This window comes from Lissotriton helveticus, chromosome 5_1 (assembly GCF_964261635.1).
Source record: "Lissotriton helveticus chromosome 5_1, aLisHel1.1, whole genome shotgun sequence".
NCBI classification, from domain to species: Eukaryota; Metazoa; Chordata; class Amphibia; order Caudata; family Salamandridae; genus Lissotriton; species Lissotriton helveticus.
The window spans coordinates 723,171,302-723,187,370 of NC_136065.1; the positions used below are offsets into that span (position 1 = coordinate 723,171,302).

The 16,069-nt window shown below is 43.9% G+C and overlaps 1 protein-coding gene across 1 annotated transcript in view; it reads right to left on the reverse strand.

The window, feature by feature from the left end:
- LOC144754871 (lymphoid-specific helicase-like) overlaps positions 1-16,069 on the reverse strand; it is a 558,671-nt gene that overhangs the window by 392,871 nt on the left and 149,731 nt on the right. Inside the window, exon 12 of the mRNA XM_078643186.1 lies at positions 5,033-5,129. Within this exon, the coding sequence (XP_078499312.1) occupies positions 5,033-5,129 (97 nt within the window). The remainder of the gene's footprint in view (positions 1-5,032; positions 5,130-16,069) is intronic.

A 16,069-nucleotide genomic window follows, 5' to 3' on the forward strand; every position in this document is an offset into this window, starting at 1 on the left:
CCGGCTCTTTTCATTGTAGTTTCTTTATTCAACCCAACTTTATTGCACGGGGGGTTTTTTGTTTACGATTTTTCACACTGTGTGCCAAATGGAATCCAGAGTTCTGTTTTCTGTCGCAGGGTTTATCTCTACCTGTAGTTTAGGCGCCAATGATCTTCGGATTAGCAACAGGGCCTCGTTGTTTTGTGAGGCGGTTCTGAATGGTGATGTGGGTCTGGGGGATTTTCTTGCCTTAATGTCTTATTTTTTGCAGAAAAATGAAGCAGATTTTCTTCATTCTGCATCAGTAGGCCGTCGATTATTTTGGAGTATATGAGAGTATTTATCCAATGCCTTATTGGTTCCAGGAGATAGTAGGGGCTCTACCTTGATCATCCACAATTTGTCAATTCTGATAGTTCGTTAAGTCCATTCTCCATTGTGCCCAGGAACATAATTGTTTTGGCTTCAATTTTTGAGAGTATGTTTTCAGTATTGTTTCCGGTAACATGTCTTAATACCGTCCATTTGATATCTTTTGGACCGTGACCTTTTTCGATGCAATGTGCCACCATATGTGCATTTGCAGTTTTACATCTAATCCTTGAACTATGTTGTGAGATGCGTGTTTTTACTTGTTGGCTCGTTTTGCTGATCTATGCTTTACTGCACGGACAAAGGATACAGTATATGACATTGTGAGTGTTGCAGTTCATAAAGTCATCATGTTTTATATACTTGTTACCATACGTGAACATGGTGCCTTCCAGGGTGCTGTCGCAGGATACACAGGTGCCACATTGTCTGTGCCCCTTAATGGGTGGTAAAGAGAGCATCGATCTCAAAGAGATATCCTGTCTTGTTATGGAGGTGTCTGCTCTTACAAGTTTGTTCCTGACACTTCCATTTTTCTTCAGTGCGAAGATCGGCATTTTTTGGAAGGGTTCCAATCCTTTTACTGTATTCCAGTTCTTCCGGACGATTTTTTGTATCTCACTTGTTACCCCAGAAAATGTAGTCACACATACCAGGGGCATCTCTTCATGCTTTTCTCTTGGGAGAGTAGCACATCGAGGAGTGTACCATGCCCTCTTCATGGACCTTTTTAAGAGTTTTTTGGGGTAGCTCCTTTCCAGCAATTTACTTACAAGTTCTTTTGCGTTGGTAAAATAATCCTTTTTTTTGTACAGTTGACTCAATGGCAATTTTTCTCGAAGATTACGTTGGTGGAAACTTGAGAAATGGAGAAACGTGTCTTTCTTTTGTATAGAGGGATGTGTATAGAAACCCTTCCTCATGTTTTATCATTAAGTCTAGGAACTTCATTTCAATTTTACTCTGGTTTAATGTAAATTGGATATTGGGATTCCGATTATTCAACCAGATCGCAAATTCCTGAAGTTTATCTTCATTGCCTCTCCATAGCATAAAAACATAGTCAATATAACGACGCAAGATTTTGATATGGCCGTCGTATGGGTTGTTAAAAATCCATTGCTCTTCATATAATGCCATAAACATAGCCATTTCCGGCGCGAAGGGACATCCCATCGCCGTTCCAATCACTTGCAGGTATTGAACATGATTAAACGTAAAGAAGTTGTACTTCAAACAGATTTCAGCTAATTCAAGTAAAAAGTCGGAGGGAACATTGTGTGGTCTTTCTCTTCTGTCCAAGAACACTTCAAGGGCCTCTAAACCAGCTTCCTGAGGAATATTTGAATATAGACTGACTATATCCAGGGTTACTAACATTTCATGTTGTCCGTCAAAAGGTTGGTTTTCCAGAAGATTGATTGCCTGCATTGTGTCTTTAATGTAACTTGTAGTGGAGCTCACCAGAGGGTTCAAGAACGTGTCTATGTATTTCGCCGGACGTTCTAGTATTGAATTAACACCTGAAATAATTGGGCGTCCTGGTGGGTTCCTCACATCTTTATGTATTTTCGGTAGAATATACATTAATGGAGTCCGGGGATTTTGATTAGATACCTTCTTGTTCGCCATTGATTGTTAACTCAACCAATTTCTCCTTTATTTTCATATTCCAGTCATCATCTGTCTTCCGGTAGCATCTTTCATCCGATATTTGTCTTGAAACCTCTAGTTTATATGTTTCACGGGGTAGAATAACAACTCCTCCGCCTTTGTCTGCAGGTTTTATTATTAGTTCTTTATTTTCTTTAAGTTGTTCTAGCGCCTGCTTTTCTTCTTTTCGCAAATTCCATTTGATGAATTTTTTCTTTTTATTATCGAGGACATCTAGATCTCGTAAAACATTTCTCGAAAGTTAATACTTCCATCAGCATATAGGCAGTTTTTGGAAAAAATGTCGGTGTTTTTCAGACCGGAGTAATTGCGTGAGGATGCGCTCTCTTGATCTAGAAAATGTATTTTAAGTCGCATTTTTCGAAATAGCTGAACTATTTCTAATTTGATTTGATTCAGATCGGGTCTGACAGTGGGGATAAAGGAAAGGCCTTTCTGTAATAGTCATTTCACTTGCTGAGAGAATGTAGTTGGACAGATTGTATACTGGGTTTTCACTTTTCTTTACCATCTGTAGACATTTCTCCTGGTGGTAAATTCTCCCTGGAATTGATTCGATTGGGGATTGTACCATCTGTTTGCTCGTGAGCGTCCTCTCGACCGCCTGTGTCCTCTGTCCAAAAAAGGTGCCGGTTGGTAAGGTTGAATTCGTAATGACAAACTCCCAGCACCATATACTCTTAATGGCAGCACTGCACTTACAGTGCCCATGAATTGACCTCGGTACTGTAGGGGTACATGACTCATGCACCTGTACCCTCACCACGGGCATAGGGCACCCAGCTAGAGGGGTGACTGATGTATGCCAGGGCAGTGTTTTGTGGGCATGGCACACAAGGATGTGTGCCATGTAGACTCGTCACTTTGTTTTGCACCAAGACACTCAGTCTGCCAAGGCAGTGTGTGAGTGTCAGGGTACAGGGCCTCCATTGGTGGCACAATAAGTGCTGCAGCCCTTAGGGGTCTTCCCTGGTCAGTGCCTGGGTACCTGTGGTACCACTTACCAGGGGCTGACCTGTGGCCAAAGATGCTAATTGGGTTAGTCTTTGGGGGAAGAACACAGGCCCTGGAACCTGATTTGCAGGGACCCAGGGCACACCAAGGAAAAGTGCATCAGTCTGGCAAAAAGAGGGGGGGGGGTTACTGCAACAGAAACCCACTTTCCTATAGAGGGGTATCCGCCCTGTTGGTATCTTCCTCTATATGATGTTTGGCCTCTAGCCCTATCCCCTCAAAAGGGCACCTTCCGGTACTGTAGTGTTCCTAGGGCCTTTGCGGTATCTGTATCCTTTTTGATACTTTAAAGCACATCATCCATGTTTCCCAAACAAGTCTTCCCATCGAAGGGAATATCGAAGATCTTATTTTGGACCTCAGGTCTAAAAGCTGTTGACCTCCGCCATCCCCGACGGCGTAGCACCACCACTCTTCACTTTGTTTTGCACCAAGACACGCAGCCTGCCAAGGTAGTGTGTGTGTGACAGAGTACAGGGCCTCCAAGGGTGGCACAATAAGTACTGTAGCCCTTAGGGGTCTTCCCTGGTCAGTGCCCTGGGTACCATTTACCAGGGACTGACCTGTGGCCAGAGAGGCCAATTGGGTTAGTCTTGGTGAAAGAACACAGGCCCTGAGAACCTGATTGGCAGGGCACATCAAGTCAACGTGCATCAGTAGTCTGGCAAAAGTGTGTGTGTGTGTGGGGGGGGGGGGTTACTGCAACAGAACCCCACTTTCCTACAATTTGCAGAGCCACAATAGGGTGGACACTAGGACACCATTAGTAAACTACCCAACACCCACAGTTGGACCCCAGTACCCCCACTATCCGCCATGTGTCCCTGTCCCCCAAATGGGGTCTAACAAAGGGCATAGCCAAAATCTGCCATGGACCAAAACCCCTTTAAAAACCTTTCATGGCCAAACACTTCTAGAAAACAGTGAAAGCTGCTTTGCCTCTGTGAGAAGGTAAGGATTTGTTACTTGGAATATAGAGCAGAAGCTACTGAAGATTGCTTAAGGAGAAAGAATTTAACAGTAGGGCTGCCAGAATGTACAAAGCCAGGCCATGGAACTATTTCTTGAGAAATGATCTGGCATAATAGTAGCTCTTGAAGGGCTATCAAACCATTTTTTTCTACTGTAGAACAGGGTAGAGTATTCCTGCAGCAGCAATAGCAGATAAGTGTGCTCAGAATGGATTTAAAAACGAGTACTTACCAGTAACAACAGTTTTGAGTTTGAAAGTCTTCTAGAGTCACGTTCCTGACCAAGCCACTAGATCGTGAATTAACGGACTGCTTGTAAATGCTGGAGAGTAATGTAGCAATACTGCACTTTAAATTCCTTACACAAATGTTCCCAACATGGAACATAATCAGATACAGAAATGAAACCTGTATGCATCACTGTAGACTGACGTCAGCAAAAACTTTCACATGAACAGTGGTAAATAAAGCCACATACCATAATTATCCTTTTCCCCATAGTAGTAGCATAAAATCGCCATGCAAGATTAACGATATAAGCATAACTAATAATGAAAGGGGTAATCCATTACAGACTTTCAATATAAGTCAGTTTCATTGAAAAAAAGTGATAAACCATTTTCAAATGTGATTAATCAGACTTGGAAGGAGCCTTACCCCAGGGCCACAATGTTCCATACATTCCAGCAGGCTCCCCTGATCTCCATAGCACAGAAAATAATGGGAGAGCTTGCTCAAATAAAGAGGGGTTTCCACTCGACCCCTCCCCCCCCCGCTTTGCCCGCACTCCCATCCTCCAGAACAAGCCTCAGTGTGAAATGCATACAATTTGGTTGGACTCTTAAAGAGCATATCCTAAGTATTTAGTTTCTCTTGGAGTTTTTGGTTTAAATCTACACCATTGAGGTGGCATAGTATATCCAACTGACATTGAATTACAACAAAAAGACCATGAAGTAGAAGTTAGCAGTGAAAAAAATGAGCTCATTTGTAAGTTTGATGTAGAAATCTGACTGTACCTGATGTAGCATGTGCAAAATGTTCTGCTCCCGTTCATTGGCTACGATATCTTCAGCATTCTGTGCAATAGAAGTGATGTCAAACCAAGATTCAAAGCTAGAGTGAGGATAAAACATACATGACCATTTTTCTACATGATGCAGATAAATTTACCAATACAAACACATTGTTTGGATCTTTGTAGACGGCTGTTAATGGTAGTGGACGAAAACCTGGAGGAAAGGACTACCTGTAAAGCTAAATTATAACCGGATCATCAATGACAGTGCATCGAACTCACCATTTTCCTTTTTTATTATTTGACACTTTGCTCAAGTTAGGTCTCATATCTGGGCAGCTGAATGCTGTGTCCAGGCATTTCATGGGACAGTTTTGTTTAAATAGTATGAGCATCACCACCTTGTGCACCAGAAAAATCCAAGTACTTGAACATAATACTAACATGGTGATATCCTTTTCATGAAAATGTTTTGTTTCAGAGCTTCACTATTCAAACAAATACATGTGGTCATCTGGGTTTGCTGAGAAGCAGCACCTCATGAAGATCTTCAGATTAATCTAACCCCATTGTCACTGTTCAATTAAGCTGCCATGTCTTAGTTTAAGAAACATTCTCCTAGTGAAACACATCCATAAACAGCTGGGACGGAATGTCTCCCACATGCTACAAGGGCTTGCACACCTGCATTAAGTGATAAACCTGCATGTGAAACTGGTAAACCAACTTTACTGGTGATGGCAACACGCTATTCTAGAGTGAGTGCTGTGGACTAGGTCTGTCCATGGTAATACAAATGTCTTCAACTGGTTCTGTGAACTGGAGGGACACACCAAGCCTTCGTTCTAAACATAAATCTATCACCCATATCATGGTTTATTGACAGAGCAGTGGTGCCTGCATATCAATTTTTGCAAATAATAGTCCTTAACAGACATTTTATTCCGTGTCTTAAGAAGGCGGCATACCAAACCCACTCGTGTAAAAGTTATTTTTTTTTTAAATGGGACCCATACCTTTGCGCCGACATCTGTGTGGTTGCTGAGTTTGTGTACAGTGTGTACTTTAGGCACATGCATAATAGTAACATGAGTAGGTCTGCTAGTACCAGTGGATGAGTCCGGGAGCGTGAACAGATTTTATAAAGGTGAGGAAGTGTCCAGGTAGGGATTGCCCTTTTGACTATCTACAGATTGCTACTTCAGGAAGGCTAATGACAGCCAGGTGCGCAAAGTTAGCACACGTTTGTGCCCACTTGGAGCCAACATCACCATTAGCAGACAGCACCATCACCTGGCACAAAAACGGTGTCTTCACTACAGCCAGAAAATAACATCTGAAAGGAAACCATTATAAACCGGTTACAGAACTCAGAGTGGATGCATATCCCCGGTCTGAAAGGAAAAAAGTGGGAATGAAACCCCCACGTTTTGTCCCAGTTTCAAGTGCTTCTTGACTAAGGGAGGGAGTGTTTTACAGAATATTGAAAGAGCTGCTGTGAAACCAGAGTAGAAATCTGCCTGAGAACACTCTCCCAAAGAGGACATTACCTGAAGCCCGTGCTTCCTGCTGGAAAAGACAAGGATCTGCCTAGGGCACAGAAGCCTGCCTGCTCAGAGAGGGAAGGAATGTGCCTGGCCAGGTGGGAACAGACTGTCCAGGAGAAACTCAGCCATTTTGCAGACATGTGGAGCTCCCAGAAGAAGAAGACTCAACTGGGAGCATAAAATGAAAAACCACCTGGCCTCCTAAAACGTGGGTTATGAGGTGAAATGTGTTAAGAAACTTTAAGCCAAATAGTAGTATGCCATCCAGCAACCCTGCAGGGTGCTCCAAGGACTCATGCTGCCGGTCCGTGGCGCTCTCGCACCCCCATGGAGCTGCCATTACTGAAGCAGGAGACCTGCTGTAGCTCAAATGCCAAAATGCAGCGCTGTCTGTTCTGATGAGGAATTCCTGACCTGCAGTCTCAAGAGGAACTATTGTAAGCCCAGTATTATGGCACAGAGCTTCATGATACAGATATGGAGCCTCTTTTCTGTGTCTAGCCAGAGGCCCCTGGTTGACTGCTCCTGTTTACTGGGAATGAGAAGCCTGTGTTGAGATTTGATGGAAAATGCCACCAAAGCAGCACCTGCTTCAATAGTCTTGTGACATGGACCGAGCTATTTGCTTCTATTTGTGGTCCAGTTGAAGTTGGACACGTCTCATACGGAGTCTGCAAAAAGGTATCAGGCCTATACAGGATGACATCAGGGCTAGCAGATATTTGTATTAATGGAGCTTGACTGACAGAGAAGGTCTGCTCCATGGCTTGGAGGTTCCTCGATCTGTCCACAGAGAAAAACATCTTTTCTAACTGTGTCTCCAGTATTGTCCACAAGAACGAGTTTTGTATGAGGAAGTGTCTAGGTTTACTGACGGCTCTAACCTGTGGAACACATCGATACAGGCAGCAAAAGAAACCCTTGCCTTTAACTTTATGGAGCCTGGGAGAGCCAGTCGTCCAATTACGGGTATACCCGATAAACTTGAAATCTGATCAGGCAGAAACCAGCACAAGGCACTTTATGTATATTCATGGTACCAACCTGAAGCCAACTGAAGTGAACCCAAATTGGTACTGCATCCCAGCTACTAAAAGGCAGAGACATTTCCTGTGCTCTGTGTATAGGGTTGAGTGCATGTGTCCTGAAGTCCCAGGGACATCAGGTAGTTTTCCTGGAGTAAGAGGAGAACTCCTGCGGGCGCTACTATGTGGAGAGTTCAAGAACTTAACCAGATTCCGGTGGTCTAGTATGGGTATTCACTGTCCAGTCATCTTTCTCATCAACAATAACCTGCATTAAAATCCCTGATTTCTAAGGAATCTAGGGATGGGTCCATTGCTCCTTTGAAAAGGAGATTTTTCAGTTGTAGCTGGTTACACCCAAACGGTGTGCCCAGGGCTCCTCAGGACGAGGACCTGCACCTCCTTGGATTCATTTAGACAGGGGTACACTGGGACTTTCGGGTCGCCAAACACCCCAGGAAGTGTTGTAAAGAGGGATTAGTAGACTTGCAGAAACGATTGCCCCGTTGGCTGAGTCCTCCCTTGGACAAAAACAAGAAGATGGCATAGACCCCGACGTCGTGCTTTTTAAGCTGATTGCGGTCTGCCCTGGAGCAACCCCACACCCGACCACATACAGTGTAGCGCTGTGTGCTAAATCAATGCGTGAGATCGAGATACCCGAGCCGGAAAGCACTTCCTGTCCTGGAGATTCAGACATTACCCTGCTGTGGCACAGTGCTGCGCTGACTGGCCGCTAGTTAGCTGAAGTAATGCCTGGAACTTACGGGTTGGGACCCGTGGGCGGCAGACGACGGAAGCACCGGGGCCTTGTCACGGCGTAACGCTCGCTGGCCAGATCGACTCGTGAGAAGAGTGACAGACCATCACTGAGGGTCCTGGGGGAGGTCTTCAGCTCATTGGTGACGGACTACTGTGCGCCGGGTTCTCGCGCCGCCAGCAAGTATACAGAGCTGGGACAACCCATAACGAAGAAAACAGGACGCTGTGATCAGGCGCGCAATAGCACAGCTATCAGAGACTGACAGAATGGGGAAATTAGACGCCCGCCAACCACGGCTAACATTTGAAACCAAAAAATCCACAAGGCAGCACCAAGGACACCTTACAACAAAATCGCAAGTCTACGTCAGGCGATGACATGAAATCACTCCTATCTGAAATGCACAAAGGGTTTGGGACCATAGCGGACAAAAGGGACACAATGGCAACAAGAATGGAAGCAATTGCCCGCAAAATAGAAGGCCACGAGATGCGTATTAAAGAAGCGGAGCAGCGTATTTCTGACGTTGAAGACACCAAGGCCCAGGTTCACAAAGCTGCGGCGCAAATGGATAAGCTGCTTAAGATCATACCAGCGAAAAATGATGACAGAAGCGGGAAGTCGCAGAAACAATATATGCGTTTTGGGGATACCGGAAAGTACAAACACGGGCAAGATGGAGGAGTACATTGAAAAGCTACTGATCGCAGTGGTAGGCATGGAACTGATTTCTCCCCATTTCATTGTCGAGAGAGCTCACCGATCCCAGGACCGCGACCACCTCCTGGGAGCACTCCCAGCCCTATAAATCGCCAGTCTCTTAAACTACAGGGAAAGAGATGTAGCCTTACGTGTGGCCAGGGATAAAAAAACAATTGCAATATGATGGGATACCCTTCACCATATACCCCGACTTTACGATGCTTGTTCAGGAGGAAAGACGCAAATTCCTTAGGGTCAAGCAGATACTGAGACAGGCACAGATAGACTACGCTTTGCGTCACACCAGGGGACTCAAATGTTCGTTACAAAGCCTTAACAGGTGGAAGATTTTTTGAAGCAGCGCAAAAAACAGAGGAAAGCAGCAACCACACCGGAGGATTCACCAAAGGCAGGAACACCAGAAGTCGAATGACAATTGCTATAGAGCCGTGCAGCGTGTCGGAACACCTTACTTCACATATAATCAGCATAGCCGAGACTGGAATACTTTGCATGAGCTTGGGATAGGACAATCTGCACACAGGCAAGATGGCTTCAGAGAAGATGCATGATTCGTAGTGGGGATTGAGACATTCTGCAGCCGGACACCCTCGATACCAGTTCAGGGACTAGGAACATGTCGCAGTACACCTGGACTGGAGAGGTATTCGTGGGCCACCCAGCTGCATTACCCCAACTGGGAGTGCCCCACAATTTTCTTCCTATTGTTTGCAATTACCAACATTCTCCTCCCGGGTTTATGTTGGGAGAGAATGGACATACATGTCACGTTGGACAATGGTATGGTTGATGGGGGAGGGAAGATAACTGGCATGATTGGGATGCTTCAGTGGGTGGGTAGGGAGGAGAGTTGGGGAGTTCAGAACCACAGTGGACAAGATATGGTGTACTTTTGGGAGACATGCTTATTGTTATGTGCACATGCTGAAGTACAATCTTTTACAATCCAGTAGTCGGAGAAAGATGGAATGGCATGGCGACACAGGGGGATAGAACCAGGCTTAACATACTATCCTGGAATGTCAGGGGCCTTGGGACCTGAGGAAAAGGAGGCAAGCCTTGGCCTATTTAGATAGACAGCAGATACATGTGGCATTATTGCAAGAAACCCACCTGAACCCTAGGGCCCCAAACACATTTGCTAGCAAATGGGCGAGTTGCAGACTCTTCTCTTCCTATTACTCTAATTCACGAGGGACTGCCATACTCTTTAAAAAACAGATTAGCTTCGAATTAGCAGGAACAATTTACAATCCACACGGCAGATATGTTATAGTGTGGGGACGGCTAGGCAGAGACTCTGTCACGGTTGCAAACTGTTACGGTCCCAACACAGATAGCCCTGAACTCTTTACTGATCTATGGGGCAAAATCATATCAATAGGATCCACCCACATAATTGGGGGGGGGATTTCTATGTTGTCCTTCACCCGAATCTAGACAGGTCTAACACATCTGCACATTATAGCAATTCTCAGGAGGCAATGCAGGGTATAGTCTAGGAGGGTGGGCTAATTAATAGGTGGCGTTACACACCCACAGGCTCAGGAGGGAGCGCATTTCACATCTCAGAGGGACGTGGGCATGTATCGAATACTGCCTCATCTCTAGGGGACGGCCATATGTAACATGATTCACTTCGCTAGAACTTTCTCAGATCACTTCCCAGTTAAATTATCGCTCACACCGCCAGGTTACGACAGACCCAGATCAAACTGGAGACTGCAACCCACAGCTTTGCTAGACTTAGTATTTCAAGCTGAACTAGGAGGAGGAAATCAAGGATTTCTTTAGCAGGAATAAAGGGTCAGTTGACAGTTGAGATAATATGGGAGGCATTTAAGGTAACAATAAGAGGTTTTTGTATCTCTAAGAGCTTTGGAGTTCTAAGAGAGATGAGTAGGACATTAAAACGACTGGAGCAGGAACTGCGGGGGATGGAGAGGCAGATGGGGCAAGAAAAGACGGGGCAGGTGCAAAAAGAGTTGAGAGAAACTCACTGAGGAAAGTGCGACAAGAGGCGACATTTAAGGGAAGATACTTGGTGGCTTGCAAATATGGGAAAGGCGAAAGACCGGGCAAGGCACTGGCGGAGGTGACTAGACAGCCAAGATTTGCTACCCTAGTGTTAGAGATACAGGGACCAGGGGCAACGATGTACCGAGACTCTCACCATATTAGACACGTTTATTGAACATTATAAAGCATTATATACGTCCCGAAGGCAAAACCCTATTGACCTTCACAGCTTTCTGGGTGAAGTAGAGCTCCGATGGCTCAGTGATGTACAGAGGGAAATCCTGAGCCTGTTCTTTGAGATTGATGAAATTAGGGAAGCCATAATGCAGCTGAAGAATGGGAAAGCGCCGGGGTCCGATGGCCTACCGGCTGAATTTTATAAGAACTACATTGATATCATGGCACCGGTTCTGAAGGAAGTTTATGAGGCATCTCTGGAGATGGGAATACTCCCATCCTCGATGCAAGAGGCAGTAGTCGCATCCCTACTGAAACCCGGCTCCTGACTCCTATCGTCCATTATCACTAATAAACTGAGATACAAAAATCCTGGCTAAAGTCTTGGCCAATCGCCTTACTCTCTTAATGGACAAACGTATACTTTCAAATCAATCAGGATTTGTTCTTACGAGATTGGACTACTTTAAATACTTACAGATACATAGTTTTCTACAATCTATACTATCTCGAGAACAACAAGCACTACAAAAGATTACACTGATTGAGACTCTTTAAGAAAAGGAAAATTGGTTATTTTTATGATTTTTTTTTTACTTTTCTTTTGGATGACTTACTCTTGATACAACAAAAATGGGAAGCGAAAATAGGAAAAAATGTACTGTTTGAAGAATCAATTGAGCTAGCTAATTCTGTGCTAATTACCGGTAGGTCACGTACTCAACATTACATGATATTGTTTGATTTGTATTACACTCCAGCCAAGGTAATGAAATGGGGCGCCACAACTGGTATTTCTTGTAACCGATGTTCCTGGATAGGAGCAGATACTATTCATATGTTTTTTTCCTGCCCCAAACTTACAATATTATTTTTAGAAATGCAGACATTTATGCAGATTATATTTGGATATATACTAAATTTAACCCCGGAGTTGGTGTTATTTGGACTATCAACTGATACTGTAGGAAAGAAACATCAATCCTTGATCTTTATTATGATGTCTGTATACCGAGCATGTATCACACAAGAATGGATCAGCGCAGATTCTCCTTCCTTCTCCATGTGGAGATCTCGGCTGTTAGCCAAATTCAATCTAGAATCTGCAATCTATGAAACAAAAGGATGGAAAAAGAAACAAATGGGAAGAAAAATCTGGGCTCCAATATATCAATGGACACAATAAGGAATCAATGGACAAAAATAAGATATTACTCACTTACAGCAATTTTGTTTCCCATAATGTTAAACTGGTCTCAAACTGTTGTCTGCTCTTATTTCATGCTGTTATCTGACTTGTTTGCAATAAAAGTAAAATTATAAAAAAAAAAAAAAAAAAGGATTTGTTCCAGGCAGGGCCACATCTCAATCTCCATACTCTATTCTCCCGGACGAAAAATGTGGAGCCAGACTTTCCACTCGCTGCGGTGTTCTTCGACGCCTCCAAGGCGTTTGACTCTGTAGAGTGGGATTATTTATTTGGGGTGCTACAACGAATGGGTTTCCCCACCCCTCTTTATATCTTGGATTCAGCTACTATATTGCCAGCCCACAGCTAAAAAATGTATAAATGGTCATCTATCCCACCCGATAATAACGAGGGGGTACGCGGCAAGGGTGCTAGTTATCCCCACTGTTTGCCTTTACAATTGAGTCGTTGGCCTCTAGACTTCGGCAATATCATCAGGACAAGGCATTTCGCTGCTGTCTGCGTCAAATATTAATATCTATGTACGCAGATGATGTAACGTTATATATTAGAGACCCTCAGCACAATATAAACCCTCTACTCTGGGAATTTATAGTGTTTGGTGGGTTATCTGCTGTTAACAAGACTGGGGAAAATCACACGTTTTACCTCTTACGGCAGCAGTGACCCCATTTCCACTAGACTTCCCACTGGAATGGTGCGACAGACCTCCGATATCTTGGTATAAAGATAACTAGAGATAGAGCAGACACTATCAGATTGACCTACGGCACGGCTATAACGCGGCTCAGTGCTAATATAACCCATTTGACTTCACTGCCTCCATCGCTGGCAGGACGGGCGTCCCTTATAAAAATGGTCATACTCCCGCAATTCGTGTACCTTTTTGTTGTGGGAGGGAAACAGGCAAGACTCAAATGGTCAATTTTAACGCGGCCGTCTCATCAAGGAGGGTTCGATGTTCCAGATTTGGAAATATATTTTCTCAGTGCGCAGGCTCATTATGCCCATTATTGGATATAGCCTCCCCGTTACATAACGCAAGTGCCCACAGAGGACTGGCTTGCAGACCCGGTGCCGCTGAATGGCATGATACAGGGCCCTACACGTACCCGTGCGACACCACCCACCACGGTCACGGGCACAGTTGATGCATGGAACCGTGTGGCCGCGCTGTTGGACTCGCCCTTCCTCTACTCCTCTCGACTACCGTGGTCCTACCATCCTGGTCTTTCACTGCTACAGGAAAAGGGGTTTCAAGACCTATGTAAACGGGCTAATGTTGCTACATGGGGAGACCTTTTTCCATGCTGGATAATTTAGGTCAATAGACCACCTGCTTCAGGGTATAAAACGTACTCCCCTGGATGTGTTTTTATATGTGCGGTTGCGGCAAGGGATGCAAGCAATCGTCCCAGACTTTCCACAGGAACCACAAACCTTTGTCCCATTACACCAAATGCTGGGCTCCACAGAGGGCAAACATCTAGTGTTGGGTCTATACAGCTCTATACGCATGAACCGAGAGGAAATCATGAGCCGGCTCAAACACATTGGGGGAGGACTTGGGCAGGAAGTAACTGAGGACCAATGGCATTATTGCTGCCTCTAAACTGCACAGATCTCAGCTAGCTGCAGGCTACGGGTGATACATTACAGATACCTACAGCGCCTGTATTACACACCATTGAAGAAACATAGGTTTAATCTTACGTCTAACGATAGATGTGAACGATGCAGACAGCCGGGAGCTGGGTTCTTTCACTTAGCCTGGCAATGTCCGGTGGTACGAGTGTTGTGGGAATTGGTATTCACAGTGCCTGAAAAAATGACGGAAAGCACCCTTGAAAGGGACCCTCTAGTGGCATTATTGGGATACAGAGCACAAATACCCCCTACACATAGGAAGTTTCTTGCCCTATCGGTATTACTAGCTAAACGCAAAGTAGCTTGTAGATGGGGCAGAGGTCGAGCTCCGAAATTCAAGGGGTGGCTAGCAGATCTGATGTATTGCCAGGAGCCGACGAAACATACGTTGAGCTATTGCCTAGATCTCCCAAACCTAAAGACATATGGGGACCTCTTCAATGATATTTGCTCTCACAAAACAGATGTGGCACCTACCTCGTCATCCAGGGATACCTGTTTGTCGTAAGAAGCTGATTGGCTGTCATCCTAGATATGTTGCTGAGTATACAATACTTTCCTTTTCACAGAGATGCGCAAAGCCAAGGGGTCTAGATCTGAACGGGAGTGCTGGGTAAAATGTTAATGCCTATTTACAGATAGAAACCTCGGGTGTAGATTACTGACATTACTATGTTACTTGTGTCACTTGTTCTTAATTCGAACTTTATATCTGACTGTACTAGTGATGGAGCGAGTTTCAGAAATGCATTCATTTCAGCTCGTGAAGTTACACTTCCATAAAAGATTAATAATATCAATAATGATGTGTGTTGTGTGTTTATTAATTCAACCTAGATTAAAGTTGCCCACATGAATACATGGGTATAACATTATGTGCTTTATGTTGCAGCAAGTATGTTTTAAAAATAATTAACTAATCTTGTTTTGTTTGTCTATTGTTTTGTCAATATTAATTGCGGCTATTTAATTAATGGCATGTGCTTATTTTATGTATGCTTTGGTCTACTTGGTGTTTTTTCTATTCTATACAGGTATGCGGAGAAATCCTGCTGGACTAAGTGAAGAATGGTAGATATAAATGCTGCTTTGTTTGCTTCTGCTAGGTAATTTAGACTAAATGGGTTAAACATTAGCAATGATGGGTGGGTAACAGAACGAATTTCATTTCTTGCATTAATTATTCTTTAATGTTTGTTTATATACTAGTTAACGTGAAAGCGTTTGAGGCCTAGTGCATTCGTGATTGAGAGAAAAATCTGCTCGGAGTAAAGCAAGAGTCCAAATGTGGTCGCATCCCCTGCCAAGAATTATTAACACGATGGAAAAAAAAAATGAAACGTGATGAGCCGACTGTTCTTTAGTCAAGCAAGGCCAAGGCCAGGAACTGGCAGAAGAGTATGACAGGCTGAGGAAGCTATGAACTCTGTTAAAATAATGTTGCAAACTGGAGGAAGTTTCGCATTCGAAAACTAAAGGACAATGGACTCTAAGAAAGAGATTGAACTAAGGTTCAGAAGACGTAATGTCATGGTGGCATGTCACTTGACAGCCAATCGGACTCCGACTTGAGCAGAAAAATATAAGTTTTCATAGATTAGTTTAGCGTAGAAAGGTATAAAAACTCTTCCTCCGGGGAAGAGGCTGCTGCTTCTTGCTGACCTTTAGATGGGAGTGTCGTGCTGACGGACTTCTCTTGGAGCACGTAAGAGACCCTGTAGGCCCTAAAGATTTTATCCTTTTATTCTTTTATATAGCAAGAGTAGTCCGGAATTTAGATTTTTAATGATGCCAAACTGCTATTTTCTATTTGAATTATGCTTTTAAAATGTTACTTGAAACCGTCATTACTTTTTATAAAGACTTTAATAAAAATGCTTAAAGATCCTAATGCACTTTCTAAATATTAGTTAATAAAACATACTTT